The 16,522-nt window shown below is 36.2% G+C and overlaps 1 protein-coding gene across 1 annotated transcript in view; it reads right to left on the reverse strand.

Annotated features, from left to right (window-relative positions):
* Positions 1–383: 383 nt before the first annotated feature.
* Gabra2 (gamma-aminobutyric acid type A receptor alpha2 subunit) overlaps positions 384–16,522 on the reverse strand; it is a 120,154-nt gene continuing 104,015 nt past the window's right edge. The window contains exons 9-11 of the mRNA XM_028765274.1: positions 9,643–9,845; positions 7,708–7,710; positions 384–1,497 (exon numbers count right to left, since the gene is read on the reverse strand). Coding sequence (XP_028621107.1) covers positions 1,201–1,497; positions 7,708–7,710; positions 9,643–9,845 — 503 coding nt within the window. The 3' untranslated portion in view covers positions 384–1,200. The remainder of the gene's footprint in view (positions 1,498–7,707; positions 7,711–9,642; positions 9,846–16,522) is intronic.

Consider the following 16,522-nt stretch of genomic DNA (forward strand, 5'->3'; position numbering starts at 1 on the left):
AAAAATGTTCAACTCTTACCAAAACCTCTTCTGGTATACAAAGCTGCTGTAAATTCGAGTCAATGAAATTGAAAGTTGCGATTTACAAAAGCAGATTTACATTAATTCTTGTCTGAAAAAAAAGCTGCTTTCCAGACAGAAAAATGTGCCAATTAACTGCCCTTTCCTTTAAAATTAGCGGCTTCTGAGCCCTGATGAGAAGAAGCCTTAAGGCAGAATTTGCAGTAAACAGGAAAGAAGAGAATCATATAAGTGCTCATCTGTACCTGGGACACCTATGAATTCTCATTGCTTGGAGTTTTTGGCACAGCTTTCTAATCTGATATGAGTGAACTTTGCTCCATTGCAGCCAAGATGGCTGCTTTCTTCCATTCTCCAGCACCAGAAAAATTCAGCTGACAACACATACCTGGAAAGACTAAGTCCATATATCCTCTTCTTATGTATTTTTTTAATGTTAAGTAGTTTCCAATGATTGAAGTGAGCTGAAAGTTTCAGTTACTACGCTCAAATGAACTCTGAAGCTAAAAATATAATGACTGTGACATTCCAATAGTTATTAAATTTAAGCATAATTAACATCCTGTCATGGTGACTCATAGTTATTTGAGCTTGTCATGCTTGTAATATGTACATGGATATAGATATGCTACATAGTAATTAAACACTGTTTTCACATCTCCAGCCTTCTCCTTATGTGTGTCAAGCTTCCAATTACACTAGCAAGGATTCTGAACACTCCTGAAGCAACCAGGCCAGAGGTTTAGCTGTTTCATATATTTGAGTGGCAATATTAATCTCTGATCATCCTTAGGCAACAGTAGAAATATTTTTTCTATGTAATATCTAAATCAAAGGTATCCCAAAGTGTGACATAGGAGTCCAACTTTCATCATAATTAGAACATTAAGAAATAAATTACGGGATTTGAAATCCACCTTAAACTAGGTCCTAGGTATATGTGGTAAAAAGGCAATGGCTCTTTTGGCACGGGAAGTTTTCTGCCTGTGTTTCCATGAGTTAGCAAATGCAGGTCTCCTTTAGTGGTCTACTGGTAAACTCTACCATTATATACATACTATACATATTGGGTCATAAATTAGCAGTTATTAGTCAGACTGTACAAAGCAAAAATAAAACTAAAAAACAAAAACCAAGTGTAACATTACTATACAGCCCGAAATTAACCAATGTCTAGATTCATGGACTGACCCCTAATACAGGCTCCCGGTTTAAATATGTTGCCCAATAAACTAAATTAAAAGTACCAAACAGAACTGGGAATACTATTCTAGACATTCTGTCAATTTTGCTGACACTGTTGAAGGTTTTCTTGGCTTCAGCTGGCTTGTTCTCTGGCTTCTTGTTTGGTTCTGGCGTCGTTGCACTTTTTGAAATGGTAGAGAGGACAGGATCTTTGGAAAGGTTCGGGGCATAGTTGGCAACAGCTACCGCATAGGCATTGTTCTGTATCATGACGGAGCCTTTTTCTTTTTTCTATTGGAAAATACAAAGGTTGATACAATGTGGGTTAAGCCTGCATCTTAAAATTTCCCAAACTACAGTTCAAATTCTAAAATAAAATATTACTCAAACATGTATCATTATTAATAGGCAAGAAAAAATAAGGGAAGTAAACAAAACTAGCTCAGTAAATCCTAAAAACTGTGAGTGTAGAAACCTATAGGGCACAATATGAGAACTGTTTTACTAGAAAACAAATTTCTGTAGTTTACATGGAAAATGAACACTAAAAAAATATAATTTTAATAACATTTTAATAATAGTTACACCTTAAAAGACACTCATCTTTTTTTTAAAACAGTGAGCAAATAAGTAAAGTGTAAAGATTTTAAAGAAGCATTATGATCATCAACAATGAATGACCACAAATTTTTCCAGGCAGCAGAAGTCCACTCACCTTATGGTGATCTTATAAGGCAGTGTTTTAAGACTGCAGGAAATTGTAACTTTAGGTAGATGTTTACAGATGGAGAAGAGGAGAAGCCTGCAAACCACTAATGTAATAAGAAGATATGAATTCTATCTTTTCAGCTTCCCTAAACCCAGCATTCCCTTTCTTATTAATGAAGAATTTCCAGTTCAGATGGCAGTAGCTTTTCTCTTGGTTCCTATCACTTACTCCAAACAATTCCCTTTTGTGTTCTCTTAGCTTGGCCTAATTCTTTCCAGTCATTAGAAACTATTGCTACAGGGAAAGACTTAGGAACCAATTTAGAACACAAGTCCTAAGCTTAAATCTCTCCAACAGCAGCTCATGGAGCGTAGGATATAAACAGCATTTTTTAAAACAATTTTCTGTGTTCACTAAGTACAAACCCTTGTGAAATAAGTTTGGTTTTCTAAGTATTTGCCAGCTAGCCTTGGGGCATCTCATTTGTTTTCATAGGTCACCCTGGATTTGAACGCAATTTCCATGGAATGCTTTGCCTACAATAAACGCTGTTCCCTACATATTCCATCTCACAGTACTTAAATTTATTTCTGTCATAACATTTATTAAAGTATATAATCACTTGATTTGCCATGTAATTATTTAATTGATATCTTCTATTCTCATTAGCATCTAAGTTAAATGATGGCTGAAGGAACCTCAGTTTCTTGACATTTATAAACTTAGCACACAGCATGAAACTTCCCCACAAATATCTTTTGTGGGGTAAGTATAGCATAAATATGACAAAAGGAACCTGAAAATACAAATACTGTTTATCCTTTTATTCTAATATAAGTATATTATGATTTAGCTACATGTCAAAAACTGAGCCAACAATGAGTTACCCAAAATGTAGCAAGCATTTTCCACTTTAGCTCCATACTATTAGTTTAGGGACAGTGGCTATGGCCATTTTAAAGCATGGTAAGGGCTCCCATCTACTAAATAACTGGGAAAAATCATAGCAGTTAAATCAATCAATCTCCCAAACACCTGCAGTGACTTTCTGTCTGAAAATGTTGTTGAAGTTTGAAGTATTTTTCCTCAAAAAAATAAAAATAAAAACTTAGTTGAGGATTGTATCATTATGCCCAACTGAAGGAGGGGCCGTCTGGAGACCATTCCAACTGGGTATCCATCCCATGTGCAGTCACCAAAGGTAGACAGTGATGTGGATGTCAGGAAGTGCATGCTGACAGGAGCTTGATATAGCTGTCTCCTTAGAGGTCTGCAAGAGTCTGACTATACAGAGGAAGATGCTCACAGCTAACCATTGATCTGATTTAGGGTTCCCAATTGAGGAGTTAGGGAGAAGATGCTGAAGGAGCTGAAAGGGTTTGTGGCCCCATGAGGAGAGCAACAATACCAACCAACCAGAGCTCCCAGGTTCTAAACCATCAGCCTGGGAGTATCATGGGAGGGACCCATGGTTCCAGCTGTAATGTAGGGTGGGAATGGCCTTGTCGGGCAGAGGTGGGAGAGGAGATCCTTGGTCCCATGAAAGCTGGACACTGAGTGTGGGGAAATTCAAGAGTAGAGATGTGGGAGTGTGGGTCGGTAGGGGCACATCCTCATAGAAGCAGGAGGAGGGGGAATGGGACAGGTGGTTCCTGAGCAGGTGGGAAATGGGTTAAGGGGATAACATCAGAAATGTAAATAAAATATTCAATAAATAAATAAATAATGTAAAAAGAAGGAACTATTATTAATAATGATCCTTCTTTAATAAGCCTTACTTTTAAATGTATAAAATTATAGTAAAGTTGTTTATGAATTTAAAAAGTGTACAATGTACATCAATGGCAAATATATATAAAAAAAGAAGGTTTCTACCAGTAGGTACTAACCAAATATCACCCTTGGTAATTGTGTGGCACTGTTTGTTTGTGCTCTATTAATACTGTACAGTCTTTATAACACCACAAACAACAACCACCACAACAACAATAACAACAAAGCAGCATTTCCAATATGTGTTTGGAATTATTTTGTTCTACATATACAACACAGTGATTTTTTTCATTATAGAAAATATGGCTTTAATATATATAGTACAATTCACAGGAGGTCTAAGTGTGAAACAAATAATTGGAATGACTTCAAAACACTCCCTTTTACATTAGAGGCTACCATTTTCCTATCAGCACCAAAGAAAGTCTAATAGTAACACATCCAGTCTTTCCAGGAACCTACTTCTGCCAGATGAGCTCTAAAATGTTCACTGAATGAGGTGCAGAGCATCCGTCTGGGGTCCCATCTCCTCTATCCTAGCCACAGCAGAGCAAAGCTTTCCTGACTCATGGTATTACAAATTCTTGTTTAAAGAAAATTGGTTCCTCTCAGTGCACTTGAAAAATAATAATGATTCTAAACAATTCAAACCACTCCGCTTTGTTTCAAATTAACTGTACAGAAAGAAATATGCTAGTGGGTCCATAGCAGACTCATAACATGAAGATGCTTTAGTGAAATTAGACTCCCATTGGCCAAGGGAACTTTTCCTTCATGGCTAGTTTTGATAGTGTTAAAAGGTGCTACATAGTCCAGTCCAGGAGAAAAGACAAGGCATGTCACCAGCATGTCCCCTATATACTTATATATAGAAAGTAACCAAACACTTTCTGATAGTCTGAAAGCTGATCCAAAAGAGGGAATTCAAGCTTCAAATTTAAATTGGGGTAGGTGGGTGAGGAATTCATCTCCCAGGGAGGAACATACTATTTGTTACTTAGATTAAAAAATCCTATTAAACGTCCTTCTACATTTATATTTTGATGCCCATAGTTCTGTGCTGCTTTTAACATTAAGTTTTTTTCTCTTTTTAATGGACATTGATTAATGCAGAGACTCATAATTGATCAAACTGTTGAGGCTAAGTGAACACGATTCTTGATTCTTAAATGGGACATCCTATATCAAATCCTCTCTTCCAGGACTCAGGCAATATAGAAGAGGGGAGGGAAAAACATAGGAGTCACTGGATAGAGAGCAATATTGCAAAGGGTATATTACTTTTTACTAATTTTAAGAAGTTACTAGTACCTATACATAGATGACCAATAAAAAAAAAATCTTTCCCACAGAACTCAAGTCACTGTACTTCACTTTATTTTGGTAATTGAAAAGGAAATCAATTGGAAGTTAGCTCAGCTTAAATCTACCCCTTTGCTGGCCAAATGCATTCACTCATGTTCACACTTTAACCTATAAATGGGGCCACAATTCAGCTAGAACCTCATAATTAACCTGTATTGATCTTCAAATCAGATGTACTAGAGTTTGTAAAATTACAGTTAGCAATGACTATGCTTTGAGTCTCATTCAGTGAGGCAGCACTTCCAAGTGTTAGTCTTAAGTGGCCTTTCCATGTTTTGTCACAGTATTCTAGGAATAGTCTCTATAATAACACATATATGCTCTTTTCCCCTTTTTTTTCATTTAATTATAAGCAAATTGAAAGCAAAGAATGTCCTGCAGAGATCTTAGCATATGCATTGGTCCAGAACAGACTCAGAAATGCTTTGCAAAATGATAGAATTCTATTTATAAACAAGTTTAAATAAAATTTAATAAATGTAAGAAGAGGAAATCTGTTTTATAGGACAAAATAAATAAATATTTCATTAGATAGGAATTTTACTACATGTTGCAATCTAGTGGCAAAAAAATTATTACAATAAAATCATGATTCAATAAACTGTACAAATATTAGTGTCAATTGCTTTGGGAAAGCAGTGAAGGGGCTCAATTTATATAAATCTGGAAATGTTGAGGTCAAGATAAGACATTTCAGGTAATTTGAAGTCAGAGAAGGAAAGGATATTGCACCAAGGAGAGGGAGAATGTCTGATGTCAGAGACATGAAGACACATAAGATTTTGAGTGAAGTTCCTATGATTTGTAATGTGCAGAGTTAGAATATGAGCACCAACCCTATAGAGTTTGTATTTCAGTTTCAACACTTGTAAAATGTGTGTCCGTGACCAAGTAATTTTGATAAAATAACCCTAGACTTAAATTAAAGTTATTTACAGGCATGTAAATATAAATGTATAACACGTTGAGAAATTCTACTTATCATTCATCATATAAATAAATCTAAGAGAAAACTACTTATGTGGTCCATATTAGTCTTGGAATTCTGCCTTCAGCACTTGACCATAGAGCTGAAAAAACAAATGAGCCGCACTGATGTTTTAGGTTGCCCTAAGACGACAATGCGCATTTCAAAAAACATTAAAAATAGGAAGCAGTAAAAGAACTATAAATTAATACTGAGATATAGCATAAGGTTTATAAGAAGAATAATGAGCATAAGTTAATGCTAGATACTAAAAATAAAAAAGTCCCGTTTGTTGGAATGTGATATTTTGTCATGCCCCTGACTGAGGTATCAGTTGCTGGTAAGTACATATATAAACAGAGAAAAGACAAATAAGGAGATAAGTTTGGATTTTCTTCCTTTTGTTGTCATTATGGTTGTTGTTTTCTGTGTCTTTTGAGGGAAGGTGACATGTAGAGGTTGATGACAGCCATGATTATTAATTATTATATTATCGCCTAGTCATAACAATTTCACAACCATCACTGTTGCACACTAACACTAGGAATTCCAGCATTTGAGGACACATGAGTGAATCTAGGCTGAGGTTACTGGTGCATTTTCATTGCTAAGAAATTGAGTTAGAAGAATTACCTATGCTGTACAAACAGTTGGCCAGACACTTAGCAGAATCAGTTACCCTGTCCCAGCTTTTTAAGTCCTATTTATTTATTTATCCATTCTTTTTTTGTATCTGATATGTATGTGTGATTTTTGCATATATACAGGTGTACTGACTGTGTTTCCAGGGCATGAGGGGGCCATAAGTGGGTATCAGATCTCCTGAGACTGCAAGTTCAGAAAGCTGTCCGCTAACATGCAGGACCTGGGAATCCAAACATGGTTCTTCTGGAAGAGCAGCCAGAACTTAACTGCTGACCTATCACTCCAGCCCTAGTCTTTGACTTTTTATCAGAAAATGTGGAAATGACTGTAAACATCTGAGCATAGGCAGTTCTCAAGGACTGCAATGTTAGATCAGCATAGGTAGTTCTCAATGATTGCAGTGTTAGATCAGGATAGGCAGTTCTCAACTGGTGTGACATAAGGCAAGAGTATTGGTTATAGATTTTTGAACTGGTGATACTTCAATAATATATGGCACATTTACTGAATAGTTAGAATATGTAAGATGCTGCGCTTTTCTAAATATTGAGAAAGCATACACTTTTAAGGGGACCCAATAGTATTGGAAATCAATACTCAGAAATAGCATTAAAAACTGAAATTTATGTCAATAATGAAGGATTGCATGATTTATGATAGCAAATGGACTGATTATGTATTTAATATTGTAGGTATTCCTACAAATTTTATCAGTACAACTTGGAAATTGAGAACCATGTTGTAAACAACGAGAAACAAGCAAAAGCATCAAAGAAGTCTGACGCAGCTTTCTCTGCGGACCGTGATCATGATCTAGAAACTCGGCTGTGGCAAAGGGCTTTACAGTGCGGAATGAATTGTACCGGCTGCCAGTGATGCTCTTGTGGCAAAATAACTAAGCCTCTTCACAGGAAAATGTGAATGAGACAGATAAATGGGAGAAATAGAACAAGAAGGTAACAATGGAGAAAGTCTGAGAAAGCCACCGAAGAGGCTTTAGCAACAGAAGCTTAAGATTAGTTTGGGGATAGAGAAGAGCCACAGGCTATACATTGTTTTAGAGGTACTTGGATGCTCTGTAAACAGACACTGTGTGTCCTTTTAAAATTTGACTCTTTGATCAGATGTATACTTCTAGAATAAAGTTTGCTTTGCTAATGTCACAAGGAAAGCTAAACCTGATATCAAGGTCCATCAAGATCCGGGAGCTTAAAAGTAGCTGATGCATAAAAATCTTTAAATATCCTTTGTTCATAATCTTGCATGTAAAGCCTGGATTCTAGACACACAACATTTAAGTACACATTTCTTGTTTTCAACACATATTAGGAACATGTATGACTAAATATTTTTTGACGTGTCAAGTTAATACTTTTTATTTCATAAATCACCGAATGAGCTCTGGATATTCTCTGTATTGACTGACAACAAAACTACATTCTCTTGAGTTATAAATGCCAAGAGGAAGGACTGTCCACAGACGACTGACTGTGAAAGGACAAAACCTCTGTATTTTATTTTCCACAAAATATTGAATCTAATGAAATCTGAATGGCATATACAGAAAAACCCTTAGGAGGTTTTAAAAAACTTTCCAGTTCAGATAAATAAGTTCGCTCATCAGTGTTCTACAACTACAAAATTTATAACAAAAACTTCAGTTAACCAAAAGTCTGAAACAGCCTGTGGTGCACTGTCATAGTCAGGTCGCCTAGGGAGAAAGTATATGTATAACCAATTAGCTAAAGAGAAGTAATCACAAAGATACAAAGAAGAGGAAGTCACTATATGGGAAATGAAAACAGCAGAGATCAACAGTACTGGAATCAACCAGAAGTTAAGCATAGAAAATTGAGAAGTCTCACTCAATATCTTATCCCTACTCCTGTTAGTAAGCAAATACAACTTACAAATAAACTAGCAACTACAATTAGAACCTCTATAGATTGTAACTGAGAAAAAAAAAGAACAGATGTCTTAAACTCTATCATTAAACCTTTGCATGGGCAAACTGTAAAATAGTTAGAAATTAAGTATATAAATATTTACATTCATTCAAAAACTAAAACAAAAATCAAACCACAAAAATGGTGTTCAAAAATTTATGAGAAAATTTAGATATTATAGTGTTTAATGGAACTTTCCAAATAAAAGTTTCTTCCAGTACTTAAAATATTTATATCATATAAAAATATATACAAAGTTGTTTCCTAAGGCAGATACCAATTGATAAAATTGGACAGGAAGCCACCGGTTTATCTATGGACGAATATCTCATTAGCCTAAGGACTTGAAATATGAAAAGATATGAATTAATAATCTTAAGGATTAACATTAAAAGTGTGTTTCCCCAATTAGACTACATGACCAACTGAAAATCCTTGGATATTTCAGTTTTCTTACATTTATTTCATATTACATTAAAGAGGAAAATTCTACCTTCACTTTTACAAAGCAGTAACAGAGATAGGGCTACAGGAAGAGTCATTGACCCATCGGCAGATCCATGAACTCTTCACTAGGTAAAATTAACACTCATTTTACTTGCCAAGGCCCTATTTTAATGTATTGTTGATGGTCTAAAGGCATGAACTTTCTCAGTAGACAGAACCAGGTTCCAGTAAACTTACTGGTCAATTATATGAGCAGGAGCAAGTCAACACCTTTGATGAGCTTGAGATTATTCACTGTGGAAGATTATAGTTAAGAAGAAACCCTCCTTACTGCAAAGATTAAGGGAGACCATGTGTGAACCCACAACAATGTTGTACACAGAACTCCACAGAAACTGAGGAACTGATTTAAAAGGTGTCACTGTTACCTTAAGAACCCTTAAAGGATTTCAGGCAAGAACAAACTTCTGAAAATTGATACTTAATTTCAATTTCCATAATTTTGGTTTTTAGGAAGGATTCTTCAACAGGTCTGAATGCATTCAAAATTCTCTTAGATAAGATTAGAAGCGGCTCCCACTTACCTTGTCATTTACTACACTCTTCCCATCCCAAGCCCATCCTCTTTTCGTGAAGTAATTAACAGTTGCAAATTCAATTAGGGCAGAGAAGACAAATGCGTAACAAACAGCGATAAACCAGTCCATGGCGGTGGCATAAGCCACTTTGGGGAGTGAATTCCGAGCACTGATGCTTAACGTTGTCATTGTTAAAACAGTTGTTACTCCTGTAAACGAAGAGACAGGCATCAGAGCACAATCAGTGATTGGCAGAGAGGCTAGCTCAAAGTCATTATTTTCTTTCCTATGAAACTACTTTATTTTTTGGCATTTCTAATCACTAGGCAAGAGTTAGAAAACAGAGCAAGACCATTATTCTTAGTTATCATACTTCTTGAAGCAGAGACACCAAACCCTGAAAGTGCCTTTATTTTTTACTTCATTCTGTATTAACTCCACTGTCTCTTAAGTACATTTGTTATTTTAAAAGACTGGTAATACTAAAAATCACTAATAATCAATAACAAAAAAATCATTAGTTATATGATACGCAGGCACTTCCGAGGGACCTGTTATTCATCAGCTCAATTAGTATTAAAAACTCATCCACAAGACCTCATAATTGATTTTATTTAGATGAATGATGCTAAGGCACCTGGCCAAAGCCCAACTGTTATTATAGCAGAAATATTATTAGAAGCATTTAAGATATTTCTCATTTAAGGATGACCATGTAAGTGTGGAAATAACTCTGCTTGCTGAGCTTTGAGGAGGCGGATCTCCTGCAACATCACTTAAATTTTATCTGAAATAAGACCAACTACTAAGCCAAAACTTTGTTAAGATAGAAATATCCATTTTAAAATAGCCATGAAGCCCCATTCCAAGACAAAAAAATTCTGGTAGTTAATTGCTATAGAAAGAAGAAGAACCAGACTTCTCCAGGGACAAGCTCCTGACAGGCAACCCAATGTATAGTGTTCATTTCTAAACACATACATATATAAGCAACACAAAATTGACTCAACAGGCTTTCTCTTTCTGTCTGTCTTTTGGTGTATATGTAACAATGGTTTTAAGAATCATAAATTTGAGAGGAAATGGGGGATATAAGAGGATTCCAAAGGGTTAAAGAGATGGATAGAAATTATGGAAAAATAATATTCATGTGTGAATTTTTAAAAGCATAAATTAAAGGATAGTTTATATATTTTGGTACCTTCTCCCCCCCCCAAATTATTTTCTTTCTCTTAAAGATCTTTTTGCTGGTGCCAAGCAACTCACATTAATGGGAGAAAGAGAAGACAGTAAATATTCAAAAGGCTACAATCAACTGAAAGTCCAACAGACGTGTAATGCATACATCAGGGATATTTGAAAGAAAAATAAAATATATGGCTTGAAGATGTTGCTCAGTAATACAGTAGTTAAGCAGCATGAATAAGGCCACAGGTCAAATCAACACCACCAAGAAAGCAGCTAAGTAGTATGCTGGAAAGTTTCATGTCAACTTGACACAAGCTAAAGTCATTCAACAGAAAGAAGCCTCAATTAAGAAAATGCCTCCATCTGCCTCTAATTGGGAAGGAGGGGAATGGGGAGGGGAATCAAGGATTCAGGATCAGGTGTGGGAAAGGACAGGCGAGATGGCTAGATGGCTGTGAAAATGAGTGGAAATCTGCAACTGATGGGAGTGAGGAAGTGGGAGGCATCTCTAGGATGAGACAGAGATCTTCATGAGATATGAGATCAACCCAATAATCAATGGGGATGACCTTAGCTGTGACTCACAACATTGGGTATGTGGAACATGAAGAGGCCACCTTCTGTAGCTAGGCCGGAACCTTAGAGGAGTGATAAAGACACCAACCCACCCACAAATTTTCAACCCAAAATGTATCCTGTCTACAAGAAATGCAGGCATGGGATATGGAGCAGAGACTGAGGGAATGACCAACCAATAACAGGACCCATGGGCAAGAACCAATCCATAACATCGTTAATGATATCCTGCTATGCTTGCAGACAGGAATATGTTGTCTACTGAGAGCATGCCTGAGCTGACTCAGACAGACAGATGTAGACATTCACAGCTAAACAGTGGATGGAGCTTGAGGATTCTTATGAAAGAATAGGAGGAAGGATTGTAGGCCCCAAAAGGTATAGAAACTCCACAGGAAGACCAATAGGGTCAACTAACCTTGACTCTTGGGTCTCTCAGAGTCTGAACCACCAATATAAGAACAAACAGAGCTGGAGCTAGACCTCCTAGCACATATGTAGCAGATGGGCAGCTTGGTCTTCATGTGGGTCACCAACAATTAGAATGGGGTCTATCCCAAAACTGGTTGCCTGTATGTGGGATATCGTCTAGCTGGGCTGCTTTGTCTAGCCTCAGTGGGAGAGGAAGCTCCTAGCCTCATAGAGACTTGAGATGACCAGGTAGGGGGATACCCAGAGGGCCCCCATCAGAGGAAAACGGGAGAAAGGATGGGGGAAGAATTATGGGACGGAGTAACCAAGAAGGTGGTAGTGAGCAGAATGTAAAGTGAATAAGTAAAAATATAAATTTAATTTAAAACAAGTAATAAGAAAATGCCTCCAGAGGGGTCAAGAACACAACAAGGGCATGACCGACAGAATCAGATTTCTAAGGCTCATCAGTGCTCACAGATTCTGGAGCGACGATAATCATGAAATCTCCAGAGTCTGAGCTAGGTCTTCTACATATACATTATGGTCGTGTAGTCAGTCTTTTGTCAGACTCATAGCAGTATGGGCAGTTGTATCTCTGACTCTTTTGCTTGCTCTTGGGATTCTTTTCCTCTTATTGGGTTGCCTTGTTCAACCTTGATTATTTTCAAAACTTTTGCCTAGACTTATTGTACCTTGTTATGCCATTCTAGGTTGGTATCTCTGAGAGGGCTTCTCTTTTCTGAAGGGAAATAGAAGACTGGATACTGGGGAGAGAGGAAGTAGGGAAGAGCTGGAAGTAGAAGGAGTGAAATAACTACAGTCAAGATGCAAGGTACGAGAGGACTATTTATAAATTTTCAAAACAAATGAAAGAAATTGCCTTCATGAGATCTGACTTTGGACAATCCTTTAGGGTACTTTTTAAATTAGTGATTGATGAGGGAGGACCTAGTCAATTGTGGTTGGTGCTATTCCTAGGCTGCTGGTCCTGGGTACTATAAGAAATTAGACTGAGCAATAAAGAACAAGCCAGTCTTCAGCACCCCTAACATGGCCTCTGTGGCAGCTCCTGCCTCCAGGTTCCATTCTTGTTTGAGTTCCTATCATGACTTCTTTCCATGATGAACAGGGAAGGAAACGTAAGCATAGCTGTGTATGCATATGCCTATAATATAAAATACAAAAATGAAAAGACATCTTTCCTAAAACACTGTTTACTACATTAATTTCCTTTTGTTTTGATTTATGTGACAGTTTGGATATTATTTTAGTGTATTCAAATTTTAAATGGTTCTAGTGTATCCCAAATTTTAACTAGTTCTGGTATCCACAAGATGGTTGAAGTGTTGGAATCTCTTGGAGAAAGGTTCAGTTTGACAATGACTGGACCATAGAGATGCTGCTCACAAAATGCATTAAGGTAATGCATAGGAGAGCTTGACTGAGACTAAGGCAGAAAAGGAAAGAGAAAATGGGCAAGCAAAACAAGTAAGAGAAAGGAGAGAGGAGAGGGAGCACAAGACCCAGAAGAGACAGAGAGTTTAAGTCATGTCCTTGAATAGCCCTGGCTTTCTGTCTCACTATTGATTTTATCAGGAAGCATTCTCAACTATTCTGATGTCATATGCCATTAGTCCCTCACTAGAGGCTAAGCAAATGGACTCACCTCATCTTAGACATTGAGAGTATAAAAATGAATGCTCTATATTTATAAAGTATATGGATACCCATTTTGTTAAAAGAAACAGAGCATTTTAGCATTTTATTTTGAACTATTTTTTATAGCTGTTATCTTGGGCCCTAAAATTTATAATAACATAACTTACATTAATGACAACAAAATATCAACAGCATACACGTTTTGTCTTACTGTAATTCCATCACAAATGATGCCATTATATATTTATGCTTGTTTCATAGAAATATATAACTCTTGCATTGTGCATGTCTCTTCAAACTCTGAGTAAAACACGATGGCAAAGAAAAAAATGTATAGTTTAACTATTTCTACATTTGCTCAGAGAGCAATGTTCACAGATAATTTTTTATTTCTGTTGTCAATCTGAGTTAGTATCCAGCAGGTTTTCAATCAGGTTGATGATACTTTACTCAAGTTTTTCTAATGACAACATTTACTTTAATAAAGATATCTGAGGTTAAGTAGATGCTGAGAATAAAATATGACACATCATACATATATTTACTTTATATATTTTCATTCTTTTTATTGTTGTCACTATTCTGATAAAAATAATACTTGACTGTTTAGTTATATTGCAAAATTTAGTTTAGAAAGTTTAGAATTATTGGAAGACAGTCTTTCTTTCAACATTCTGACCATGAGATATGAGTGTCTTCTGGTCTCTATCATTATTTACAACTTCGTTGTTTACAACTTTGGTAATTATGTTGAGTGCCTCTTTCATGTCAAACATCAGTTTTGCTCTTTGTTTTTTAGTGTATTATCTTATCTATGTGTTTGTATTCATGTCTTAGTTTGGGACCACTGAAGTCTGTTTGTCAGCTTGGCAGACACCTATCTTGTGAATGCAAGTTTCCTGAAATGCCTAAAACCAGAAACCCTCTAATCTCTCCCAAGCACCCCCATGTATAGTTTAATACACATAAACAGTTTTTTTTAACATTCAAAGACAAGTTTTCCACTTGTGTAGACTCTTAAAATAAAGCAAAAATTAGAACATCTTTTCTGTTTTCAGATGACTCCTAAGTATACATATAACACCGGCAGTATGTGACCTTACAGACTCTAAGAAAGATGCCAGTATTAGTCACAAATATTATGTACAAATCATTCTCAAGCCTTCCTTCATAATATTTGTGATTAATTCATGGTTTGCTCCAAATATTTTACATTGCCTTGAGGAATTCTAAATCTTAAAGCCTATGCCTGGAAGTATTTTCAGTGGATATTCTCACCCACCAGATTCTAACTTTGACATCAGAAACCTTTGAGTTGGGGAAACAAATACACAAAGACCCTTCTGGAGTGGTCTTCCCGGGACTCACTATGAAGTCTATACAATGCTTATTCTCTTTTGTGTATGAATAGGTGTGTGTGTGTGTCTGTGTGTGTGTCTGTGTGTGTGTGTCTGTGTGTGTTCATGTGTGTGTATGTATGTTTTGTATGTGTTGTACGCACATATTCAGTGCATGTGCAAATACCTTTGTTTGCACTATGGAGACTGGTAGATACCCTAGATGTCTTCACTTAACTCTCTCCATCTTAGTTGATTGAGATTGGGTGTCACATCGAATCTAGAACTCATTAATTGTCAAAAATAGCTGGCCCGGCCGGGCGGTGGTAGTGCACGCCTTTAATCCCAGCACTTAGGAGGCAGAGACAGGCGGATTTCTGAGTTCGAGAGTTCGAGGCTAGCCTGGTCTACAGAGTGAGTTCCAGGACAGCCAGAGCTACACAGAGAAACCCTGTCTCGAAAAAACAAACAAACAAAAAAATAGATGACCAGGAAACCCATATAAATTTTCCTGTCTCTACCTCCCACCACTGGACTTTCAGAAACCTTCTTGGTACATGGTAATGTGAATTCAAGTTATCTTACAACAAAATTTGCATTCACACAGCCATCCCTCCATTATTATCTCTGGATGATATTTTACTTTCTCTAGCTTGAAGAAGGCAGGGTGTTAAAATTATGGTTCACATTTAGTTGGGATGTGAGCAATGAGACCTACACACCATATCACATTAGCTTAACGCTTATTATTCTCAACAACATCAATTCGTTCTTCCTTAAACAAGTGTATCCTGGATTGCTGCAGCTAGGTAATTACCAAAGTTCTGCAAATGTTAATTTTCATGAATTTTGATAGTTTAATGGTTTTTTAATGGTTTTTATGAATAGGTATAATTTCAGAACTCCTTTCCATTGTTTGTAGTTGTCACGTCTCCCAATATTTTAAAAGGAAGTACCCTGTGATGCTTCACTTCTACTTCTAGGTAGAACAAAGCCATGTGGATCACTGTTTCAGAAAGGTAGGCGCTCAGATGGCCCCACTTCTTAACCTTGCATTTACTGTTTGTCACCAGTATGGCTCTGATAAAGTAAGATTATTCCTTTTGCTCTGGTTGAAAACAAGTATAATTTTTAAATATTTCAGTGTAATATGGTGAATGACACTCTTACAACACAAAGTCTGGTTCACTATGTATAAATGCTGCTTTAATTCTTATTTTTCATAATATAAGAATAATCTTAGACTAATATGTATTACCGATATGACAAAAAAGATAGGGAGTAAATGATTCAGGAATACAATTGTGCAAACACTTCTTTGAAAGAAAAGACTTACAGATTGACCTTTAAAAAAACAGAGATATTGAAAAATTATAATTTATTTATAGTGTGAATAACAGGGCATTGTGGCAATGAGGAAATAGAGCAACAAACTGATTGTGATTATGTCCATGAGACAGTTTGGTTAAGGAAGTGAAGCTAATTAAGTGTAACGAAAGCATAGTCGGTTCTATTTGTATGTTGACACAGATATGTCTCAATGAACTCAGTAAAGGAAATTAGACTGAACACACTACAGAAGTTATTTTAGAAAAGAATATAATACCCCAATTTAAAGTAGAAATGAAATACATCTGATTTTAATATTGTAGTACTTTTTATATTATCACATATATTTGAATACTTCTACTAGTTAAAAACAAATGGACCAT

This window comes from Grammomys surdaster, unplaced genomic scaffold, assembly GCF_004785775.1.
Source record: "Grammomys surdaster isolate TR1022 unplaced genomic scaffold, NIH_TR_1.0 150, whole genome shotgun sequence".
Lineage (NCBI taxonomy): Eukaryota > Metazoa > Chordata > Mammalia > Rodentia > Muridae > Grammomys > Grammomys surdaster.